The sequence below is a fragment of the Topomyia yanbarensis genome, unplaced genomic scaffold (genome assembly GCF_030247195.1).
Source record: "Topomyia yanbarensis strain Yona2022 unplaced genomic scaffold, ASM3024719v1 HiC_scaffold_521, whole genome shotgun sequence".
NCBI classification, from domain to species: Eukaryota; Metazoa; Arthropoda; class Insecta; order Diptera; family Culicidae; genus Topomyia; species Topomyia yanbarensis.
In genome coordinates, this window is record NW_026683738.1 from 1 (window position 1) to 25,000 (window position 25,000).

Consider the following 25,000-nt stretch of genomic DNA (forward strand, 5'->3'; position numbering starts at 1 on the left):
CAAAGTGTACTAAGAATGTAATGGACATTTCCACGATTATGTTGAACATAAAAAGCCTCCGTGCCATAGTTTAGAGAAATGAGAAAGGCACAATTGCACCGCTAGGTGGATTAAAACAGGTTTTTTGAAAATAATAGCGTTGGAATTAAAATTCTCGCGTATATAGAACATGACAGTATAGAGGTAAGCCTATATAAGCTATCAACGAGTACCCCCGTGAACCAACTACAAATGTCTATAATTCGGAGATGTAGAACCCGTTACACCTGATACTTGGAGAAACTTTGTTCCGAATATCCCTAATGATATGCTTGTGGTGAGGACGCGGGTCGAAGGACCGAACGCTCTTTGACTATACAACTCAAACACAACGGAACTACAATTGAACAAACCACACTATGCATCCATGATGGGCAGATTTCTATGTGCAAGTAGGGGAGACCGGGGCTATATTATTATATTTCCTGATTATACATCATATTAACATGATTTAATCTGTTCCACAATATTCCGCCACGTCACTCGGTCAATTGCTGCTTGTCTTCAACCTCTCAGGTGCCCGATACTCGCCACCGAGAACGCTGCGCTCCTCTCCGTCTTGTACCTGCCGGGTTGGAAGTGAAAACCAAATTGGTGGGGTTGTTGTCCGGTATCCTCATAACATGCCCCGCCCACTGTACCCTTCCAGCTTGAGCTACTTTCCGAATACTTGGCTCACCATAGAGTCGCGCAAGTTCGTGGTTCATCCTTCTCCTCCACACGCCATCCTCCTGTACACCACCGAAGATTGTTCTCAGCACCCTTCTTTCGAAGACTTCGAGTGCTTGCAGATCCTCCTCGAGCATTGTCCACGTTTCGTGTCCGTAGAGAACCACCGGTCTAATCAGTGTGTTGTACATGGCGCATTTCGTGCGGTGGTTAAGCTTCCTGGATCTCAAAGTTTTGTGGAGCCCATAGTAAGCACGACTTCTGATCTCCCGGCTGGTGTTATTGTCCGCAGTCACCAATGAGCCTAGATAGATGAGCTCGTCAACCACCTCGAACTCGTCGCCGTCGATCGTAATACTACTGCCCAAGCGTTCCCTATCGCGATCGGTTCCGCCAGCCAGCATGTACTTCGTCTTAGACACATTTATCTTCAGTCCTACTCGTGCTGCTTCGCGCTTCAGACGGGTATACAGATCTGCTACCGTCTCCTTGTTTCTACCGATTATGTCCACGTCGTCAGCGAAGCACACGAACTGTCCGGACCTCGTGATGATAGCATGGGATAGCACTTTGTAAGCGGCATTTGTCACTGTGAGCGCTCTGTAGTTTTCACAGTCCAATTTGTCGCCTTTCTGGTATATCGGGGTGATGACCCCTTCCTTCCACTCCTCCGGTGGCTGTTCTCTGTCCCATATTCTTTCGATTATTCGGTGCATGCTTTCCGTCAGTTTCTCCGGACCCACTTTGAAGAGTTCCGCTCCTAGACCACCCTTACCAGCTGCCTTGTTGTTCTTGAGCTGTTGAATAGCCTCGTTAACCTCATTCATAGTGGGCGCCGGAACATCCCCGTTGGCTGCGACACTGACATAATCGTCCTCATCGAACGCCCGATTGTCCGCCTGCGTACCATTCAGATGTTCATTGTAGTACTGCCTCCACCTTTCGACCACCTCACGTTCGTCCGTCAAGATGCCGCCTTCCTTGTCTCTACACATTTCGGGCCGCGGTACAAAACCGTTGGGAGAGTCATTCAGCTTTTTGAAGAACGCCCGCGTTTGCTGAGAGCGATACAGCAGCTCCATCTTCTCTCTCTAAGACTCTTCCAAGCGGCGCTTTTTCTCCTGAAAAAGAAACATCGCCATCGAACCAAACGTTCCGTCGACTCCTCTGTACGTATCCCAGGACGCTCTTCGCAGTGCTGCTTATGGCTGCTTTAGTCCTGGTCCAGCAGACCTCAAGGGGAGCATCGATGAGCTCCTCCTCCGGTGGCAGCGCAGCTTCAAGATGCTGCGCGTACGTTGTCGCGACGTTGGTTTCCCTCAGTCGGTCCAGGTTATACTGCGGCAGGCGCCGGTATCTTACACTGTTCACTACGGATAGTTTTGAACGCAGTTTAACCATCACCAGATAGTGGTCCGAGTTGATGTTAGCGCCCCGATAGGTCCTTACGTCGATAATGTCCGAGATGTGCCGTCCGTCAATCATAACATGATCAATATGCGTCTCTGTTTGTTGCGGTGATCTCCAGGTGTATCGGGGCAGGAGGCGGCGTTGGAAGAAAGTGCTCCTTATGACCATGTTCTTGGAGGTGGCGAAATCGATTAGTCTTAGGACGTTCTCGTTCGTCTGCTAGTGCGCGCTGAACCTTCCAATTACAGGTCTGTATTCCACCTCCTGGCCAACCTGAGCATTAAGGTCGCCGATGACGATCTTGACATCATGTCTTGGGCAGCGACCGTATTCACGCTCCAGCTGCGCGTAGAATTAGTCCTTGTCGTCATCGCTACTTCCGAGGTTGGGACTATGCACGTTAATTATGCTGATGTTGAAGAACCGGCCCTTGATCCTCAACCTGCACATTCTGTCACTGACCGGCCACCGTCCGATCACACGCTTTTGCATCTCCCCCACCACCATAAAAGCTGTTCCCAGCTCGTGTGTATTGCCGCAGCTCTGGTAGATGGTGTGGTTCCCGCGAAAGACCCGCACCGTAGACCCCTTCCAACACACCTCCTGCAACGAACTTGCGGTCTTTCACTATATCGGCAAGTAGGTGAGTGCTCCCGATAAAGTTAAGCGGCCTGCATTTCCATGTCCCAAGTGTCCAGTCTCTTGTCCGTTTCCGTTGCGTACGTCTATGCCAATTTTTTTCCATCCGAAATTTCTTGTTGAACTTCCTGAACATGCTATTTTTATGGGCGGCTAGCTAGGCCTGCGCCAACCTTGCAGTAACGCTGAAGGATCACGGAAGGAAAAAGATTTGGGCTAAGCGCTTATTCAAAGGCGGCGCTGGCTCGTCTTGTCAGGGCTGCTTTAGGGTATTTAGGCTTGCAGGTCAGCTTCCCACATAGCGTTCCTCCACCACCACGGGGCCCGGGGCTAGTTGGCGGTGAATTCAGTTTTCAATGTTGTAGCGCTTTGATGTAGGTAGATCTTGCAAAATAGAACACGTGGCATGAAAGGGCAGACTGTTAGCAACATCTCTAAATTTTATTAAAATGTTTGATGCATTGTCTACATTTTTAGAGAAAAAAATGTGACGCGGAAAACCCGCCAACTTACCCCGGCCTCGAGGTAAGTTGGCGGTATGTATGGTTGCGCCAAAAAATAAGCAATCAAATAAAGATTCAAATACTTCAGCGGTCCTTATGGAACGCGTTGAATGTAAGCAAATTTTCGAAATTCTTCATGCGATTGACCGAAGTAAATGTCTCCTGCCTTGACGAGATACAGAAGAAAAAGATTTTCTTTCTTTGGAGTGAATTCCAGAAATAAAAATTTTGGATGATTATTTTTGTACTGTAATAGTACCGCCAACTTACCTTAACCGAATATTTTATTAAAAACTATTTAAAAAATAACTTTTTTGTGGATAGGTGTAACATCATCCGCCAACATACCCCAACAGTCAACTAGCCCCGGGCTCCACTATACACAAACGTTTATTAAAATAAACAAAACATTTTATTTCATTCACGAAAAAATCAACGATAATGTAGTATATTACGCCCTGATTAAATGTTAAGCTAGATAATAAATATGTCCCACCTTCGAAATACTATTGTAACATGGAGAATAAGGACGACCTGGGAAGTATTGATCTTAGTTTCGGCAGTGGAAGAGAGGAGGATTATAAATTCTTGAACATCGACGGACAAGGACGGAGATAAGGGAGTCAATACTACAATCTGGCGACGAGGATCGGAACAAGATATTGTACCAATAATTATAGCGCAGTTTCTGGATTTATTACTGGTATTCGCGAAAAGAGGAGGACTTGATAAGGTAAATGAAAAAAAAACATTGGGTATCATAGAGCAGTTGCGAGAAAATGATACGGCGTCATTGTGATTGCATCATACAATCAATCGGAAAGTTTTCAGTTTTCCTCGTGAATTGCGAGAATTTCAAGAATTCTCCCGTGATTTTGAACGGTAAAAGTAGTAGCTAACGTTTGTCGAATAAACATTGCGAGAATTAGTAGAATTCTCCGGAAGATGAGAAGGCGGAAATTAGTTGAATTTCTCCGGCAAAAGCAGGAATCTTTGGGGCTCCTCTTGGTTGTAAGGAATGAAACGAAATTCCTCGTAGTTTTCCCAGAAACCGGAAGAATACTGGATGATATGTTGAGACGTGACATCATCGAGGTGAAAACTGACCCTACAACATGGGTGTCGCCTTTGGTTGTAGTTGGCAAGGCAAACGGAGATCCTCGTTTGTGTTTGGATTTACGCAGAGTAAACGAAGCGGTTCTAAGGGAACACCATTCGATGCCAATTATTGACGATTACCTGGCGAAAATTAGTAGAGGCTGCGTTTGGAGCAAACTTCTCCAAGTGGAACTTGATGAAGCATCCCGGGACGCAACAACATTTATTACCAGTCGCGGACTATACCGTTTCAAACGATTGAGGCACTTTTTGGTATATCGACGATGCGATTGTCGAAGGGAAACACTGGAAGAGCACGATAAGCGCCTAGATAAGGTACTGTAATACATATTTCCAAATAAATAAAACCACCGTTTAAAATATGAAAAAATGTATCTTTTCACATGAAATGATCCTGAACAAGCCATTAGCTTCTTCTTTTCCTTTTGTTTGTTTCAGGTTCTATCCCGATTGAAATTTCGAGGAGTAGAACTAAATTGGGAGAAATGCCAATTAAGAGTCAAACAGCTGGATTTTAGGGCATGATATATCACAAAATGAAATTATGCCTTCGAAAACAAAAATACAAGCCCTTGTGTCATTCAGAGAGCCACAAAATTAAGCTGAGGTGCGGAGTTTTCTTGGCCTGGCAAACTACTTAAATAAATTCATTCCGATGTTATCGACCGTGGACGAACCTCTGCGAAAATTATTGATTAAGGATACTAAGTTCGATTGGACCCAGGAACAGTCGAACTCGTTCATTGCTATAAAAGAAGCTATGAGTAATGTTGCTAGTCTGGGATTTTATAAGGTTGAAGATCGAACCGCAGTTATTGCCGACGCAAGCCCGTTTGGATTGGGTGCCATTCTGGTTCAATATGACCAATCAAACTGCCACCGTATAATCAGCTTTGCATCAAAATCGCTTACAGATACTGAGCGTCGTTACTGTCAGACAGAAAAGGAAGCATTAGCATTAGTGTGGAGCGTGGAACGTTTCCAATACTACCATCTTGGCAAACAATTTGATATCTTTACGGAATGCAAAGCACTGAGTTTTCTGTTCACGATACGTTCCAAACCATGTGCGCGAATAGAGCGGTGGGTATTGCACCTTCAAGCCTTCAATTACAGAGTTGTATTCATAGCCGGAAAGGATAATGTAGCTGATACTTTATCGCGCCTTTCAGTGGTGGAACCAAAAGCGTTTGATCCTTCGGACGAGATTTTCGTCAGAGAAATTGCTATGCATGCTGTAAACTCAAATGCTTTAACATGGAAGGACGTAGTATAAGCTTCAGATAATGATAGTGAAATTCAAGAGATATTGAACATGCTTATGAACTGTGCGAGTTCCAAGAATCATCATTCCAGAGGGGCTCAGAACTAAAGTGCTACGAGCTGCTCATGAAGGACATTCGGGGATTACAATGATGAAGAATCATTTGAGGTCAAGCGTGTGGTGGCCCAGTACGGACGCGCAAGTGGAAAAAATTGTAAAAATCTGTAGGGGATGTACTCTAGTAGCAGCACCTGAGCCTCCCGAACCAATGCAACGCAGTAATTTACCTAGTTCGCCGTGGCATATGTTGGCATTAGACTTTTTAGGCCCTCTTCCAGAAGGACAGTATCTTTTGGTGGTTATAGACTGCTACAGCCGCTTCATGGAGGTGTGCTAGATGGAGACAACTACAGCAAATGACGTCATACGTGAGCTTTCAGTCATGTTTAGTCGGTATGGAATCCCATTCTCAATAAAGGCTGATAACGCGCCACAACTTAGCTCAGAATGCAATGAGTTCCGTGAGTTCTGTGATTTAACTGGAGTAAAGCTTTTAAACACAATCCCATATTGGCCACAATCTAATGGAGAAGGCGAGCGACAAAACCGGTCTATTCCCAAACGTCTCCGCATTGCCCAAGAACTTGGACGAAATTGGAGAAAGGAATTGCGACAATACCTTTTGACGTACCATTCAACAAAGCACCTTACGACTGGAAAATCGCCAGGGGAAATAATGTTCGGTCGAAGTATAAAAAGTAAACTGCCAATAATTTCATCGTTTCCAGAAGATGAGAATGTTCGAGATCGAGATGCTCTCATCAAAGAGAAAGGTAAAGAGTACGGTGACATACGTCGTAGTGCGCGAAAGAACGATATACAAGAAGGCGATCAAGTGTTGGTTAAACGAATGCGGAAATCAAAAAAGCTAGATACCGATTTCTCTAATGAAGAGTTTATTGTTCGGCATAAACAGGGTACTGATACAGTTGTCCAGTCCACAGAAACAGGAAAACAATACAGACGAAGTGCCGCCCATCTTAAGAAGGTTGGTGACCGACAAGATATCCCTCATGAAGTTTCAAGTAGGGATGCATTCGACACCTCATCAGAAAATATTACAGTAGACAGACGAAGTGACAAATTAGGTCAGAATGCGAAATCACTACCTCAAACATACTCAGCAGATACTAAACGAGTAAGACAACAGCCTATTAAGTATCGGGACTATGTACCACACTAAGACCGCACTGAAAATAAATAAATTGTTAGTCTACTAACCAGAAATTCATTTCATTATCGTAAGGGGGGTTACAAATACTATTGTAACATGGAGAATGAGGACGACCTGGGAAGTATTGATCTTGGTTTCGGCAATGGAAGAGAGGAGGATCATAAATTCTTGGACTTCGATGGACACGGACGGAGATAAGGGAGTCAATACTACAAATAACATTCGTGCAGTGTATACTAAATATGTAAAATTTACGAAAACTTTCGTTCATCAAGCGGCCATTCTTATTCATGAAATGAACTATTTACAATGCACGAAAATACTTCGTTGCAGAAAACGACGAATGACCTCGTGCATTGCATTATCAATTTCATTTTATTTACGAATTTATATTATCAATGGAAAATTGACGACAGACCTCGACACCTACCGGTCGGCTCGTTGTGGAGGCTAGGTCTACCGCCGAGGACTACGACGAGTATATCGCGGCGAAGCGGGGAGCTAAATAGCTCCTGGTATCGTGACCAAACTGGGAGCATATTAGTACAAGAAACGGACTTCGGTACCGAGAGAAATTCCGCCACATCCTGTAGTCCTCCACTGACGACGAACATGGACTGGAGAGTGTGCGAGAAGTATTCTCATAGTGACCACAAGGCGATTCGCTACCACATCGCCCAATGGAACCCCGATGTAGCACGGAGAAGGACGACTGGCAAGTAAAACTGGGATACGAAAGTCTTAACAAAAATCTCTTTGTTGAGTCACTTCGGCGAACAGCGGAATCAAGTACGTTGATGCGGCTGATCTAACAGGAAGGATTGTGATGGCTTGTGACGTAACAAGCCATGCAGTAGAAGGCGTGCAGCTTATGGGTTAAATTAGTAGCTCAGTACGCTACTCGCTGCTTGTCTTAGAGCCAGAAGGCGGGCTCAAAGAGCAAGATCGGAGTGTGAGAGAGGAGCGCAAGCGACGTTTCGAGAAGGGGGAGACGTTTTAAAACTGGATATCAAGTTTAGCAAGCCAGTTTGCCATAATGAGCTGTGCTGAGAAGTAAACGCCAATCCCTTGAAGACGCGTACTGAGTCATCATGACGAAGATGAGGGCCCGTTGAAATGTGCCCGGGTAGGCTAACGATAATCGTTGAGGGTTTCTTCCCGAAGCACGATCCAACTACCTGATCACCTACACCGTACGGCGAAGAAGAAGGAGCAAACACAGCCGAGTGGCAAGCCGACTAAAATCAAAGAAAGCCCCCGGTCCGGATGAAATACCAACCGTGGCGCTGAAAACTGCGATCCTGGCATATCCGGACATGTTCAGAATGCTACTGCAGATGTGTTTAGACGATGGCAATTTCCCCGCAATGTGGAAGGTACAGAAACTGGTGTTGCTGCCAAAGTCAGGGAATTCACCAGGCCATCCATCCTTGTATAGGCCAATGCCGCAGCGCTGCACAGAAGAATGAGCCAGATCATGAAGAGCTACTTCCACAGTAGAGTGCTGCTGTACGAGACGAACGAAGGGCTGACGTCAATGCGAGTCGCAGCGGGCGTTCCTCAGAGCTCCATTCTCGGTCTAACTCTTTGGAACGGGATGTACGATGGGGTTTTAACACCGGAGCATCTTGTTCTCGAATATCCGAGGTTCGAAGCGACGTGCAGGGAGCTACTTAAAACTGGAGAACCGGACATCAACCCGGATAATGTAGCCTACAGAATGAAAAGCGACGTAAAGACGTGGAACGTAGTCAACAGAGCTATGATATAAATCCCTACCGCCTTACAGCGGAAACGGCGTGATGAACATCGAGCAACGGTTTCGGGAGAGCAATCACCGCCAGGGAACTCTCCGCAGGAATAAGCTAGATCCACCGCCGAGGACTAGTCAAGTAGACTGCAATAGAGCACCGAGTATGGGGCGTCGAAACACCAGCGAACCGGACGCCAAGCTCCATCCGGTATCGCCAGACCGACCACGGCACCCCATCGATTAGCCCGATAGAAGTATAGCAAAAACGAAAAAACAATTGGTATCGGGAGAACTTCTTTCACCAGGGACCTCTTCGCCAGCGCAAGCTAGATTCACCGCTGGGTCTAGACTAAGTAGACTGCGACGAGACACCACCAGTCGCGGGTCATCGGGGTACCAGTAAACCGGACTCCCTGCTTCACCAGAATCGCCGAACTGACTTCGGCACTCAGCTGATTGGCTCGGTTTGGGGAGAACTTCTCTCGACGAGGACCTTTTTTTGATTATAGAGGTTTTAACCTTAAGGTCTCTTTTCGGGTTAGAGAATTCTCTTTTGGAAAAATCTCTAACCCAATGTGCGGGGTTGGGAATCGAACCCAGGTGAACTGCGTACAAGGTAATCGATTTACCAAATACGCAATGCCCGTCCCCTCCGTCGGAGTAGGTGCGGTCCATCGTCGGACTAACGGACTGAAAGAACTAACTACTAAGTAGCTGGGTTAGAGTGTGTGATGTTCACATAAAAAACCTATTTCCGAAGCAGTGAGGCTATTCTCGTTCGTTGGCGCGTAAAACGCCTTCCTCGTTCGTGCAAAATATCAAGAGCACTCTTAGTAGTCCGTGCTCTTCGTAGATCCACACTCGCCTGTGCTCTGCAACGCATTTCTCCCTTATGAGATAACAGAGCACACGAGCATTCGCGAGAAAAGCTTCCTGGATTTGCCCTACATACTCGATGAAAGCTGTTTTTCCTATTCAGGTTGTTTTCGAACATTTTTCCTGCTCTCGCAAAAACATACACAATACATTCAGTATGTAAAATAAGTGAAGACACCCCCCACTCTTTTCTCTTTTGACTTATTGAAAACTTTTGTATGATATAAAAAATATATTTTTTCTTGAATGTTTTGTGTGAACTTCAGTGGGGGTAAAAAAAAATATAAATATTATATAAAAAAAATTAACACTCCCTCAATTATTCTCAGTTTCAATATTTCATATGGCCTCCTTTCGCCAGGATCACGGCTCGGCATTGATCCGGCATGGATTTTACAAGTTGCGAGAAGACAGTTGGCTCGATTTTTTCCCATTCATCCAAGATTACCCAGTTTACCTCCCTCAACTCCCTGAAGGACATTATTGCACCGTGGGTGCATGAACATTTCGATAAAACCAAACATGCATTCCAACAAGTATTTGAAAGCGTGTTTTCCTCGTCCTATATATTGTGCGATTTAAAACTTTAAGACAATAAACTCAATAACAGCATATGATCTATATCCCAGTAAAGATTGAAATTGAATAATTAGTTTTTCTACAGGTATGATCCACTATCACCGCTGACTTAACACCCTGTAAAGGAAAAATAAGAATATTTTGACAGAGATGTGACCACAGTAAGGTGAATAATCCCAAAATTTTAATGTGATGTCATATTGACGATTGTCATCTTAAATGATATGATCACCTCACGTGATTCCACTCCTGTATAAGTCGTAACCAGACTAATTAAATGATAAAATGCATAATGTGTGTGTGTTAACTGCAATCACGGAACAAAAGTATCGCGATATATATCACTATATTCGAATTTTACTTGTAATGCTTTCTCCACGTGTGACCACCAACGGCTTATGTCTTTGAGCGCGCATCGACTTTGACACGCGTTTACATACCTGCTACGTACATGAGAGCCGAAGAAAATGCTTTTGGCTTAGCGAGTCTTAAGACGTCGGGCAAAAGACGGTGAATTGTGGAGCTCAGTAGAAGAAGCGAAATGAGTTTGGTCCAGGTTTAGCCCGCTGTTACCCATACAGTGAAGAACTGGGGGGCCCAAGCATACACAAACACGCAAATAATCACACCAAGTGGATGGTCTCGAAACCCCCGAAGTTTCCGCAGCAGCGGGTAAACGATCGTGGTGAAGAGCAGAAAAGAACGGAATACTGGATATTTGTAACACATTTTTTCCGAAGACGTTGAACGAGTAACATCGTTTCGGCGTTGTGAGCATCGTCGCCAGTAGCAAAAGCTGAAGCCAAAAACCGGCAGGCAACCAGCGTTCGTTGTAGGAGCGAGTGAAACGGAACCAAATCGTTGGAGCAACCCCGAGAGGGCGGATTCCACCAGAGCGGGGGAAAGAAAGTAGCCGGACAACGAAAATCACGTCCATCATACAAAGTTTTCATTAAGAGTCGAAGAAGTGGAAAAAGTTCAGTCAGTTGCGCTGTGTGATCGGTGGAAGAAAGTCGTGTTTTGGTTCTGTTCGACGGATAGAGTCGGGCGTGTTATAAAGCCTATCTAACACTGGTAGTTTTAGTTAATGTGAGTACCCGGCGACTAATTTGGGAAAGTTGGGACTGATTGTGTGACAAAGGATATGCGAGGACATTGCATGAAGTGGTACCTGGTGGTTCCGGGATGTACGGCACGGATTATCACTCAAATCATTCTATTTGACAAATAGGTTCTTTGAACTCATTAATCGATTGCTACCACCATCGCGGTTGGTGGTGCCTTGTATTTATGATATGGAATTAAATATGGAAATGAGAGAAATCGAAGGGATTACGATGATACAGGTCGTTGCTATGGTGGACCCTCTCTCTCTCTGAATTACTAACCTGAATCGGTTGGTGATGACGATGATGATAATGATGATGCGCAGCAGTATTAAAGAGAAAGTTGTGTGGCGAGATCAATACGGTGAATCGATAAGAAGCAAAATACTTTGGTGTGCCGAATATACGAGACCGATTCGTCTCAATGGTTCCAATCATCGTTTCAAACGGGCCCCTCGAGTGGATCTGAAAATCAATAAAATAGCTGAATTTATGACCATCTTTCTGGTGAATTTTCGTATATTTTAGCTACGATTGTGTTAATTTCGACGGACTATTACTTCGAGTTCGTTTCCTAGTTTGATTCCCAACTGTTCAATTAATAACAACGTGAAAAATAGAACAATGGAAATCAGCTATACCCATAATAACGTTGACTTTCCAATGTCGAACAAACAACGGACCCAGGATGGAATAAAAAACGTTAATTATGTTTTCTGACCTAGAAAGCTAAAAGCTATAGGAATATAGTTACATATATTCTTTCTTCTTTGTGTTTCTGGATTGTGATTGTTTTATCTCGCTAGAGCATCAAGTGATCAGCTGCAATCAATCGTAGACTGTGGTTTGTAGTATACCAACGAGACAAAAATATATTAACATTGTCACTAGTTTCTATGCGATAGTGGAAAGCATCATTGGTATCGTACATACTCCAATATTTATTTGAATCAATGATTTCTGTCTAGTTGCGAATTCGATAGCAAGACTTATCACACATCACTTTTATGCTGTTATGTTGCGGCATCTTTGCTAGTTAAACAGTAAAAAGAACAACTAGCGTGGGCGTTGTGTTGTTGTCCCACTTTTCGTGGTTGGATGCACATACATTCAATTCGAAATCTAGACCACTTGGACGAACTTGAAGTGAAGCTGATGTGGTGATGGTTCGAAGCAAACTCTGCCATGTGCATGATTCGACAGACTAGTCCATCTCGAAGCTCATTTAACTGAATTTTTGCAGTTTTGTTTTTGCAATTCTCTTCTTCCGCGTAGACATCACGTATTGAGGTTTGTCGATTTTCATTTTCTCTGTTAACTTATGAATAATAAAAAAAACTGTTACCTAGCTATGCATGCCGAAGGGTAGCGGTTCTTTTCTGTTACTTAGATTGACTGAAATCAAAATTGCAGATAAATGCTTTCTTATTGTAGACGTCACATTTCTGTGATCATGTTTTTGGTTGGTCATCAACCCCAAAAAGTGAACGACGGATATATGCATGGACACGCGGCATACCAGCTATGATGTAAACGAAACTTTCTCTTTTATCTTAACACATATTTTTAGCTACACCTTTTTGGTTAATCGAACAACGAAACCACAGCAACAGCAAAGGGGTGTGGAAAAATCAAGTGAAGCACATAGCAGAAGAAGATGCACACACACGCTAGGTTGTCGGAAAGCCCAACACGTAAAACGTTGGAAAGTGAAAACGAAATGTATTTTATCCCATCTCAAAATCAAGTTCACTTTCACGCGGGTTCAATCATAAACACGAAAACGTGTCCGACAGCAGAGCCACGATGCGTAAGCGCAGGTTCGTGGCCTGACTCATGCGTTCGCGCATTCAAGTCTTACGATGGTAGGTGGGATTGCCGGATGTTGGGTTGTTTCGTAAGCGGAAAAAATTGCACTTGTCGATGATTCGAGCATGAATGATGGGTGTAGGGATTTGCAAGACACATCTACAAGCTTAATTTGATTAATTACTCAACAATGGTACAAGAAAACATGTAAAGGTTATTTGTGGCTTTATAAATAAATCTAAGCTAGATGCTTCAATAGCTGTGGAATGCCAGTGTTAAAGCCTAGTTTTAATGCCAATTGTTATGTTCCATTTTTTTCTCTGTTGATCATGTTACTACGAAATTGTTGATTTTGAACTTAGCTCAAATAATAACTAAAATAATTCATTTCCGCGGACGCCGGGGACCATGTAGAAGTTCCTGTGGTCTGCAAAATCGAAAATATTTCACAGATCATTGCCATTGGTTGGATTCAGTGACGTTTAATTTTCACCGATTGATCTTCGATGAACCAATCATTTTTATGAATATTGTATGGAAATAATATAACATATCTTTACCGAACACTTTTTGGTCTGCAAAAAAGAAAGCTTATTTCTTCGCAACTGGTTCCAAGGTATAGTCGACTTGAAAGATTTCAATATGCACCGATAGGTAAACCCAACTTGTTACCCAAGGAGCTATTATTCTTAGGTGATACGGTCCTTAAAAACGCCAATCAGTCATGTTGTTAGAAAAGCCAGTTAACAACATAGGTTATCATGATAAAGTTCCCTAAAATTTGCGGTTTTACACAATATTGTTCGCTGAAATTATTTCTCCCTCGCAGCATGTTGCATGCTTACCTCAGTCCTCACTGCCACAGATGAATCACCTCAGATCTCTAAGTACCTTAGTTAGTTCTACTATAACTAAAACTTCATCCATGCCCTACAGGTGGATCTCACTAATCTATTACAAGGCACTGATTCTGATTTTGGGCACGAAACAAATTTCAAGTTTACCTATGAGAAGACTATTTTTCTTTGAATTCGATTTTAATAACTGTTAAATAACTTGCCAATGCTATGTTGCAGTTTAATCGAATACCAGGCCGTCATTTCAACTAAACGCACAAATTCAATACCATTTTATACCATGTATCAATTTTTTCGATTGTTTGAATCAATGCAACTAGAACTACCAAGCAAAAATGATGCTTTTTGCAAACACGAAGAAAAAACTGTAATTCGTCTTTATGACATTTTTTTCTAGCCTACTACTCGTTCATACAAGCACTTGCTCTCGACAAACATGGTGGAGGACGGTAAAGGGCCGTTAAATGTCGTTTGCATTCTAGCATTTTCTTCGAGGATTAGGCCTAGTTACTTCTTTCAAGTATCTTCGCATCATCATGTCACATATTGGATAGCTTGAGTGTCAATCTAAATCTATTTATTTATCTAATCAACTGCCCACATATCCTATTACAAGTGAAACCCACCCGGTTCAAGGTCAACGCTGGACCACCTCTGTAGGGCCAGGTGAGCAGATGTGCGTGGAGTGCGATGAACTAACTCAGATGATGTGAAACCTGTTTGAACTTTCCATTTTCCCTTTTATTTAATCGTTTCCAGTGTTAGGTTCCACCTTCGCTATTACTTGATGGTTGTAGGCCTTGAAATTGCCCTGTCCGTGTAACACTTTCTATTTTTTTCTCATCTCATGCCAGCCTGCTCCGATTTTCTTGCGCTTTACACATGATCAAGGAATAATTTTCCACACGTTAGATGAGAAATCAGGTGAAATTGTGTAGTAAGAAATCTGCATTGTTAATGAGATAATTACTGTTTATAGTTTACACGCGAGCATGTTCAGTCGTTTCGTACCGCTGAATCGGGGTCAGATTCCAGCCGGTTCAAACAGGAAAATGTTTATCTGGGTAGAAAAATATCCTAAATTTGTTCAAGTCGAATTAATAATCATTTTTATTTAAATTTGTTTGTTGAGTTCGACGCAGCCTACCTGAATGTGTCATGGAAACAGGTTTATTCGCTTTTTTGCGGCATTGGAATGCCATCTTGCAGCCTGCCGGAAAGAAAGTTCACTTTCCTGCTGCCAGACAAATAAATTTTCGCTGTTTGGTTAAGTAGGCGGCTTTCACGAGGTGATTTTTTTTATTCGCTCTGCCCGCTTGAACACTCTACAGTCCACATATGAACAGTCAGGGTGAATGAATAATTAACACTTTCCTTTCGTCCGGTAAAGACAACGCCTACTTGGCTTTGTGCACTGATAACACGCGTGCACACTTGTCGATTCTGTATCCGTTTTGTATCGAACCAAAGTATGAATGGATGAATGAATAGATGAAAGAATCACACGGATCATTGGACTGGGAGAATAAAATCGCTAATAAAAAGATGTTCACTTTTTCCCATTTCAGATAATATAAAATGAAAGTCACATTTCTACTAGAGCTATTGTTAATTTTAATAATTATTGCATTTGCCGCATCGAAGCCAATTGAAGGTAATTTGTTTAAAACTGTAGAAGAGAAATGAACATAATTTGCTATAATCACTATACAGAGGGACGTGCGGTGCGGAAAGGAGCATTGATTCATCGACAGGCCGAAGAGGAGGTGGGAGATGCCGCAGCTATAGATCCAGCCCCAGCCCCAGTCGCACCCGTTTCCGGCGGTGATGATGACGACGATGATGATGATTCCGACGAGTTTGATCTGGGGGATGACGATTCCGCAGAGGATGACGATGCCGATGATGATGATGACGACGATGAAGATGATCTGATTGGTATTGGCGGTAGACCAATCATTAGGGGCCCTTGAACGGCTCGTAAAACCGATCAGTTCAGACTGTTTTCATTGCAAACGCACAAAAGTGTTCAGTAGAACTTACTGTGATGGAAACAAGCCGACATTGATTAGTTTTTCTGGTCGTTCAAGGTACCCTTCCCGAGGGAAGGCGTACATGATACATTCTTCACCATTTTAGGATCGGTTGAAGATGAAATCGATGACGATGATGATGATGATGACGATGAAGAGGAAGAAGCGGTGGCTCCAGCTCCAGTTGCTGCAGCAGTGCCATCTGTTGTTGATCAGCAGAAACAGTCAGCTGTTAGTCAACCTGCTCAGCCTGTTGCCGCCGTCGATGAAGATGAGGATGAAGAGGATGACGATGACGAAGATGATGATGATGAAGATGATGATGGTTTAGGGTTTTTCGGTGAAGATCTTCTAGGCGCTTTCGATGATGAAGAAGACGATGACGACGACGACGATGATGAAGATGAGCCAGCACCAGTCCCAGTTGAAGCACCAGTTGCTCCAATCGCACCATCGAAAAAGCAAAAGAAGAAACCAGTCCCTGTGAAGGAACCGGTAGCCAGTGCGCAGAGTACTCAGGCTCTGCTTGACCTTGCCGATGCAGCCGCTACCCAAAACGAGATCGAAGCCCCACCAAAGCCAAAACCGGAGGGAATCGACGTGAACAACGAGGTTAACAAGATCGTCGAATCACTTGCAGCTCAAAAGGCCGATCAAAATGCTCAACCAGTGACGGAAGCAGTTGCAGAGGATGAGGAAGAAGCGGAATACGACGAGGGTTCTCCAGAAAAGGTACAATCATTATCATCAGATAATAACAAAGTTGATGTTGTTGCCGCTCCTGCAGCCGTGACCGCAACCAAGCCGACCAGTGACGATGACGACATCTTCGAAGGTATCACATCACTAGTGGACGACGATGACGACGATGACGATGACGATGATGACGATAGCGACGAGACGACAGCGCAGAAAGTAGACCCACCTGCCACGAATAGCGAAAATGAAACGCAAGCCGATGACGCCGACGATGATGACGATGACGAAGAGGACAGTGATGAGCTGATCGATGAAAGTGCCGTGGAAGAGATCGCTGAATCCGACGTGTGAGTGTGATCCATTACCTTCCTCCGAACTCCCAATCTAGAGTAGTAAAAGCAAAACAAAAAAATGAAAACTAATCTAGCAGATTAAACGCTGTACAGAGTGAGAGACAAAGAGCGAAAGTAACAGATCGCGAGAGAGAAAGACTCTTAATGACCAGGGCCAATGAGAATACTCACACAAAAACCGAACGTGGCCGAATTTCCACACCTCCAAGCCTAACATCTCCCAAATCTTCGATTTAAGAAGATTTTTCTATAAACAAAAAGACTTCCAATCTTTCCAAGAAAAGAGAACGGAAAATTGAAATTTTCACGAGCCATTAACAACGAAGAGAAAACCGCAAGAGAGAGAGAGATGACGAGTTACAATGACATGTACATGACCGCGAGACCCCTCCAACAACTACACTGACCTCTAGTGATAAGTTAATTTATTTATTTATTTATTTAAATTATTTATTTAATTTATTGAGCGTGTATAAAGACAAATCAGACTCGATAAGGAGGATACAATAAACTATTGCAAACAATTACGCATACAGAAGGGAGACTTTGACGAAATTGTGAAAAGAAATGATGAAAAAATGATTAGCATGTGTTTGACAATGCGTTCGTGTGATTATCACATTCATTAAATAATTGTAACCAAAGTCACTATATGCACTAGAGCAGCGATTTCTAACCTGAGGTACATTTTATTACATGATGAAACTGGATAAAGATGCCGTGGAAAAAACCACATTTTTTCTTTCAATATGTCACTTCACAAATAGAAACACGGTTGTAGGATAGTTTAATGATGAATGAAAGGTTCATCGCTTGTATAGCTGTAATTAGCCAATCAAGCATTTAAATTGATTAGTAGACTTAGCCAGTCATAGGGCTCGAAGGCCAAATCAAAAAAAAAACAAATTTGGATGTCGTTGCGAAATTATTTTTAAAAAATTGGAGCGTAACTTCGCAGTTTAAAATTAAATTTTGTATGTTTCTACACAACGGTTTAATAGAAACACTAAACCTTAGAAATTTTTGGTTTGATTCAGTTCAGTTCGTTTAGAAAATTCGACAATCAACAAAGAATGTTTGAAGTCCAACGAAAAGTTTTTTTTTTTCAAAAGTTGTCCTCAGATTTATATCGTTTTAGTCGTTTTAACGTTTAAAAGATCAAAAGCAGAAAGTTTGCCTTATGACACCAAACTGTTATCAGCGTAATCAACTTGTAAACTCTCTGAGGTGTTAAAATTTCGTGTTGAGAACAAAATGAGTACCCAATTTGATGTTTTATCAGAGAACTGCAGGGCGATTTAACATGAGGTTTTTTAACAGGGCATTTTCTAATAGTTAACGGGTGCCACGCCCACGATATTGTTGTTCAGTATTGTATATTCCATAAAGAAACGAGTGAAGAAAACATAAAGGCGGTGGCCGAAAGTGTTCGCGAAGAACCGATTCGACGCCGTTCTCAACAGCTTGGTTCAAAAACCTACCATGTAAACAGAACTGGAAGCCAGTAGTCTTGACAATATTTGGCGTCACGTGCCACACAAGTAATGCAACAATCGCATTATTGCGTGAGAAATTCGTTAAACGTTTCATTTCAGTTAGAACTGCACTGGCTTGGTAAGCCAAACCCAGTTTGGATTTCATTAATTCTCATCAGCTTAGAACTCCTTTTCTTGCGAGACATCACACAGGACTAGGAGTTTGCTCAAAAACACAAATAGTGTTTTCGTTTTTCGGTGCTGGCGTCAATCCGGCGCCAGCTAAGTCCTACACTAAATTAGTGTCAGATTCTGATGAGACGAAGTCGAAAAGCAAATTCTATAACTAATTTAACAGAATCCCTTGCCAAATCTGATAGGAAACTTGCCGCGAGAAAAATATGTTCAAAATCGTCTTTCGCAAATGATTCATCGTCGACCAAAACGTCTTTAATGAAGTTAAGCTTAACCTCTTCTCTCACAAGGTCGTTTGAGAGAGCGTCGCGTATGGAGAGAGGCAGGTCGTATCTTGATCGGAGTTCTTAAAGTTCCAGGCAGTTCAGGAGTATGTGTTCAACGGTCTTCCGGGAATCACACGAAGTACAGATGTGTGGTGGAACATTTGAAATCATGTGTTCGTGTGAGGTTCTGGTATGTCCGGTTCGCATTCGGGAGAGCACTTTTTGTTCTTTCCAATCTTGACGGTCATCCCATTTGACGAGGAGACCCTTTATCTTCTGGAGGTGGCCATGGGAAACGAAGTGATCGTTGAGGGTTTCTTTGAAGTGGCGAATGATATCTACACCTGGTATCTCCTTAGTTAGTCCTTCTGGATTTCCGACCCCGGGCTGCCAGGGAGTCAGCTTCCGCGTTACCCAGGATACCACAATGTCCAGGGATCCAACATAGGGTGGTGAGTGGGTCTGATTCGTTTTCAATAGCCTGGAGAAAAGGATGACGGGATTGGCCACTTTCGAGAGCTCGGAGTACCGAGAGTGAGTCTGTAAAGATAACGGTTGCAGTGTTTTCTGGTTTTTGAGCCAGGGCCAGGGCATTTGCTGCTGCTTCAGCGGAGAATATGGAGCATTCTGCTGGAAGGCGGAGGGCTGAGCTGGTTTCATTGCTGCTGTCTCCGACTCCAACTTCGTTGTCTTTTTTTCGAGCCGTCCGTGAAGAAGCTGGTATGTCTGGAAAAGCGTCGTTGAATTAGTTGGCTATATGCTGACAGTGCGATCTCGGGGGCTGCTCCGGCCCGGACGGACTGGGCCAGGGAAGTGTCGATGTTGGGTGGACGAGTATTCCAGGAGCGACGCCAAATCTGATGGGGTCGGCTAAGTGGAGGAAGTTCAGTTCCAGTGAAGTTTGGCTGTTTTTAATGTTGCGGAATCGTCACCTCCAAATGTGCGTTCGAGAATACTAAGGGCACGCCGGAGGGTTACGAGAGTAATTTTCCAGCGAAACGGTAAAACGCCAGCTTCTACGCAGGCATTTTCGGCAGATGTGCTGGGTAGGAGTTTGGAAGCTGTTCGGATGGATCCATGGTAGAGTGGTGTGAGAATCTGGATGATCCCTTGGGCGTTTCCTCCGGTTATTGTAATCCCGAAGTAAATACGGCTGTGGATCAGTGTTTCACTAATTAGGAGTTTCTGTTGCATTTCGGGTGTCTGGAACAGATGGTTTGCATCAGGCGTTTGCCGTTAACTCCGCTAGCGAAAAACGGGTCTAATAGTAGCATGCCCGTAATAACCTACGAACTTGGAACTATAGAGAACCAGAGCTACAAGTCCAAAACCCTGGTAAAAGAGGATGGTTGTAATGATCTAGGCCACAGTCATCACGTAAAGCAACAACGGTCATAACCCCAGTCATAACGAGGGGTTGAAAAAGATGCTCGATCGTTAACGGAGCCTGTGGGGTACCTGGGCAACACCCACAATAAGCGTCCTTATCATGCTACTGCGGAGCTCTGGCGTGGCGGACCTTTCTTTCTCGCGCAACTCGTGGGAACAGTATGATCGAATCAAATATAAATAAAAAATCAAAGAACGGAGGTTCCAAACCCCTTTGCCAGAAGTGGTTTGGCGAGGCCTCCCCCCTGGGGGAGGGGGGGGGGGGGGTAGTGGAGCGACAGGCGATGCATCCAACAGCACCAGTGACTCCCCAGTGGTGGTAGGAAATAGCCCTTCCAACACGCTGGACGGGCCACTACCCGCGATGCTTAAGGTTGTGGAGCAACTCGATTGCATCATCGAGTTTGCAAACGCGAAGCAGAACGTCAGCAAGGATCTGAAACAGAACCTGCTGTTGCTCCGCAAGGCTGTTCGAGTCGCGAGACAAGACCAGGAAGCATACGTCAAGAGGGTGGAGGGAAGAGAGAAGGCCGACAGAGGAACCCAGACAGGGGTCTTCCCCTCCCCTTTCTATGGAGCAGCCAAATCGGCCAAAGCGGCGACTGATTTCGCCTCGAAGATCAGGGGCCAGGGCAAGACGGCGCCGAACCCGAAGCGACCTAGGCAGTCACCAGGCGAGGGTGCAAAAAGCCTCTCGGCCCTCGTTCAGGATGTGCGCAGCGTGAGACGCACCAAGACCGGCGAAATGCTCTTAGTGCTGTAGCGAGGCGCACTATCTAGTGCGGCGGTGTACAAGAAGTTGGCCCAAGAGGTCTTGGGTGACGGCGCTCAGGTGAGGTCGTTGGGTGCGGACGTGACCCTCCAGTGCGAGTAACTGGATGAGTTTACGAACGCAGACCATGTCGTCTCTGCCGTAATGGAGCAGTGTGGCGCAGAGATTGAGCGGACCTACCGGTTGCGGAAGCAGAAAATGTCATCGAGAGAGGGAAGCTGAAGAACGGTTGGTCAGTATGCCCAGTAAGCAGACCAGCCGCCTTCAGTGGACAGGTGCTATCGGTGCCTGGAGTCCTACGACTGCAAGGGTCCAGACAGAAGTAAGTTGTGTCGTCGCTGTGGCGCAGAAATGCGATAGGGAACCAAAATGCCTTTTCAGCGCCAGTAAGAAGTAAGACCGTAACCATCTTATGGGTGGACCTTCGTGTCCCTTCGGTGAGGCCAGTAAGAAGGAGCCGTGCAAGTAACACAGCTGAATCTTAACCACTGTGCATCTGTCCAGCAGCTGCTGTGGCAGTCGGTCATGGAGTCGAGGACAGATGTCGCCCTCCTATCCAACCCGTACAACGTTCCTGCCGATAACGGCAAATTGGGTGGCAGACGGGTCTAGGATGGCGGCAATTTGTACAACGGGACAGTTCCCAGTCCAAGAGGTAGTACACTCCTCTGCGGAGGGTGTCGCGATTGCCAAGATCGATGGTGTGTTCTATTGTAGCTGCTATGCCTAACCAAGGTGACCTATAGAACAGTTCAACCAGATGATCGACAGGCTCTCTTCCGACCTAGTGGGCCGGAAGCCGTTCGTCATAGCGGGAGATTTTAACGCTTGGGCAGTGGATTGGGGCAGCCACTGTACAAATAGCAGGGGCCAAGCGCTACTGGAGGCGCTTGCGAAACTCGATACTGTGCTAGCTAGTACATTCCGTAGAAACGGGGTGGAGGCGTGGATTGACGTAACATTTGCCAGCCCGAGTCTGGTTCCAGGCATGGAATGGAGGGTAGACGAAGGCTACACCCGTAGCGATCACTTAGCAATCCGCTTTAGGATCGACTATGGCGTGCAGCATCCGAGGGCGGGAGATCCCTGTTAGGTACGCGGGTGGAAGTCCAATCACTTCGACAGCGAAGCTGTTCGGGTGTTCGGACTAAAAAAGGTTCTTGCAGCAGTGCTGATTTTAGCAACAGCTCAAAGCTAGAAAATGGTGTAATTTCAATAATAATGTTACATATAATTCAATATTAATTCTTACATTTAGTTTCCTTTTAGCACGAACAGTCCTCTCCATATCCGAACAAATCCACGATTGGTTTCCTGTCGCTTTGACGTTTTAGCACCTCTCGACTTGGGTTTCCGCTGCATTGACATCTGTCACATCGGCAAACTTCACGTCGATTGGTGTTTAGGGTCCTGGCGATCGAATGTCAATTTCGCAAGTGACACAGTGCTGCCAGAACATCCCCCGCCCCGTGAATCCTGGAGGTCCTCCACTACTTCTCTTCCAGGTTCACCGCCAGTACCTACTTCCATCACCGCTAGCTTCACAACTGGTCGTTTCAGTTTCCCAGATGACGTTCGTACTATCGCCTGTCGCACTCTGCCGTCTTTCGAAAACATCACCTCCTCGATCCTTCCTCGTACCCATGTCCTCCTGCTGCCTTCAGCGACGTAGACTAAGTCGCCAACCTGCACCGGTTTCGATTCGTCCAACCATTTCGAACGCTTGTTGATTGTAGGAAAGTACTCCTTGAGCCATCGATCCCATACTGCATCTGCTATGTACTGTGACCGCTTGTAGCTGCTTCTGAGGGCTTCACCGAGATTAGTTGGCAATTTCGACGCTTCATGAGCACCGGAAGAGTTGCCCAGCAAGAAGTGGTTAGGGGTGAGCGCCTCATAATCTGCGGATTCTTGAGGCATGTAGGTGAGTGGTCGCACGTTGATGAATACTTCGACTTCTCCTAATACAGTCAGCAAAATTTCGTCGTTCAATTTACGGCCGTCATTAATAGCCACCATGCCTTCTTTCACGCTACGAACCATGCGCTCCCACGCGCCACCCATGTGTGGTGCAGAAGGTGGGTTGAAAGACCAACTCGTTCGGGCATCCGTGAATGTTTCCGCACACTTCTCGTTTATCTGTCTAATCTGCTCTCTCAGTTCGCGACTGGTACCTACAAAATTAGTGCCGTTGTCGGAAAATATCTCCACTGGTGAACCTCTCCTCCGCACTAAACGTCTGATTGCCATAATACACGAATCGGTCGACAAGTTGAACGAAACCTCCAGGTGAATTGCTCGTACGACCAGGCAGGTAAACACGACGACGTATCTTTTCTCCTTGCGTCTACCAACCGTAACTTCCAAAGGGCCCATATAATCCACGCCTACATAGCTGAATGGCCGTACGTGTGATATCAGTCGCTGTTTGGGAAGGGGTGCCATTCGAGGGAACCGTGGTTTACACCCTTTTACTTTACACTATTGACATTGTTTGATAATTTTATCAATTACAGAGCGAAGATGGGAAATATGGGGCTCTATTCTCACCGTCACCTCACCTCACCTCACTTGAGTCACCGTCACCTCACTTACCAGTCACCTCACCCACGAAGAGGTATTCCAAGACTCACTTTAGGTGAGGTGACTGTTGGGTGACCGTCGTCACCCAGGTGACTCTCAGAATCGCAATTTTGAAGTCACCTCACGGAAATTGTAAAATGACTGCTAGGATCACTCAATCACTGACCCGGATATTTCGAAAGTGCATTGTATCGATTGATTGATTGGTTGGCATTTTGAAATCCAAGAGGGCGCCATTTTGAAATCCAAGATGGCGGCTTCCGATTACCATAAAACACTTAAAACCGCCATCAATATGGGTGTCATTTGAAAGGTATTGATTGATAAAATGCGAAAATTGACGATTGGCGCCATTTTGAAATCCAAGATGGCGGCTTCCGGGAACCATAAAATACTTAAAACCGCCATCAATATGGGTGTCATTTGAAAGGTATTGATTGATAGAATGCGAAAATTGACGATTGGCGCCATTTTGAAATCCAAGATGGCGGCTTCCGGGAACCAAAAAACACTTAAAACCACCATCAATATGGGTGTCATTTGAAAGGTATTGATTAGTAGAATGCGAAAATTGACGATTGGCGCTATTTTGAAATCCAAGATGGCGGCTTCCGGGAACCAAAAAACACTTAAAACCACCATCAATATGGGTGTCATTTTAAAGGTATTGATTAGTAGAATGCAAAAATTGACGATTGACGCCATTTTGAAATCCAAGATGGCGGCTTCCGGGAATTATAAAACACTTAAAACCGCCATCAATATGGGTGTCATTTGAAAGGTATTGATTAGTAGAATGCGAAAATTGACGATTGGCGCCATTTTGAAATCCAAGATGGCGGCTTCCGGGAACCATAAAATACTTAAAACCGCCATCAATATGGGTGTCATTTGAAAGGTATTGATTGGTAGAATGCGAAAATTGACGATTAGCGCCATTTTGAAATCCAAGATGGCGGCTTCCGGGAACCAAAAAACACTTAAAACCACCATCAATATGGGTGTCATTTTAAAGGTATTGATTAGTAGAATGCAAAAATTGACGATTGACGCCATTTTGAAATCCAAGATGGCGGCTTCCGGGAATTATAAAACATTTAAATCCACCATCAATATGGGTGTCATTTGAAAGGTATTGATTAGTAGAATGCGAAAATTGACGATTGACGCCATTTTGAAATCCAAGATGGCGGCTTCCGGGAATTATAAAACACTTAAAACTACCATCAATATGGGTGTCATTTGAAAGGTATTGATTAGTAGAATGCGAAAATTGACGATTGGCACCATTTTGAAATCCAAGATGGCGGCTGCCGGGAACCATAAAATACTTAAAACCGCCATCAATATGGGTGTCATTTGAAAGGTATTGATTAGT

The 25,000-nt window shown here is 44.5% G+C and overlaps 1 protein-coding gene across 1 annotated transcript; it reads left to right on the top strand.

Moving 5' to 3' along the window:
• Positions 1 to 11,086: 11,086 nt before the first annotated feature.
• LOC131695778 (nucleolin-like) lies at positions 11,087 to 17,466 on the top strand. The gene is made up of 4 exons (XM_058984298.1): positions 11,087 to 11,174; positions 15,426 to 15,511; positions 15,571 to 15,795; positions 15,997 to 17,466. Exons 2-4 carry the CDS (start codon positions 15,436 to 15,438, stop codon positions 16,938 to 16,940), a joined length of 1,245 nt encoding a protein of 414 aa, XP_058840281.1. The 5' UTR covers positions 11,087 to 11,174; positions 15,426 to 15,435; the 3' UTR covers positions 16,941 to 17,466.
• Positions 17,467 to 25,000: the final 7,534 nt, after the last annotated feature.

Bases quoted from the DNA above. Each gene is read 5' to 3' on its own strand.
- LOC131695778 (XM_058984298.1), top strand. From the start codon at position 15,436: ATGAAAGTCACATTTCTACTAGAGCTATTGTTAATTTTAATAATTATT. The intron at 15,512-15,570 runs GTAATTTGTTTA...ATCACTATACAG, and splicing joins CGCATCGAAGCCAATTGAAG to AGGGACGTGCGGTGCGGAAA. The intron at 15,796-15,996 runs GTATTGGCGGTA...TCACCATTTTAG, and splicing joins CGATGAAGATGATCTGATTG to GATCGGTTGAAGATGAAATC.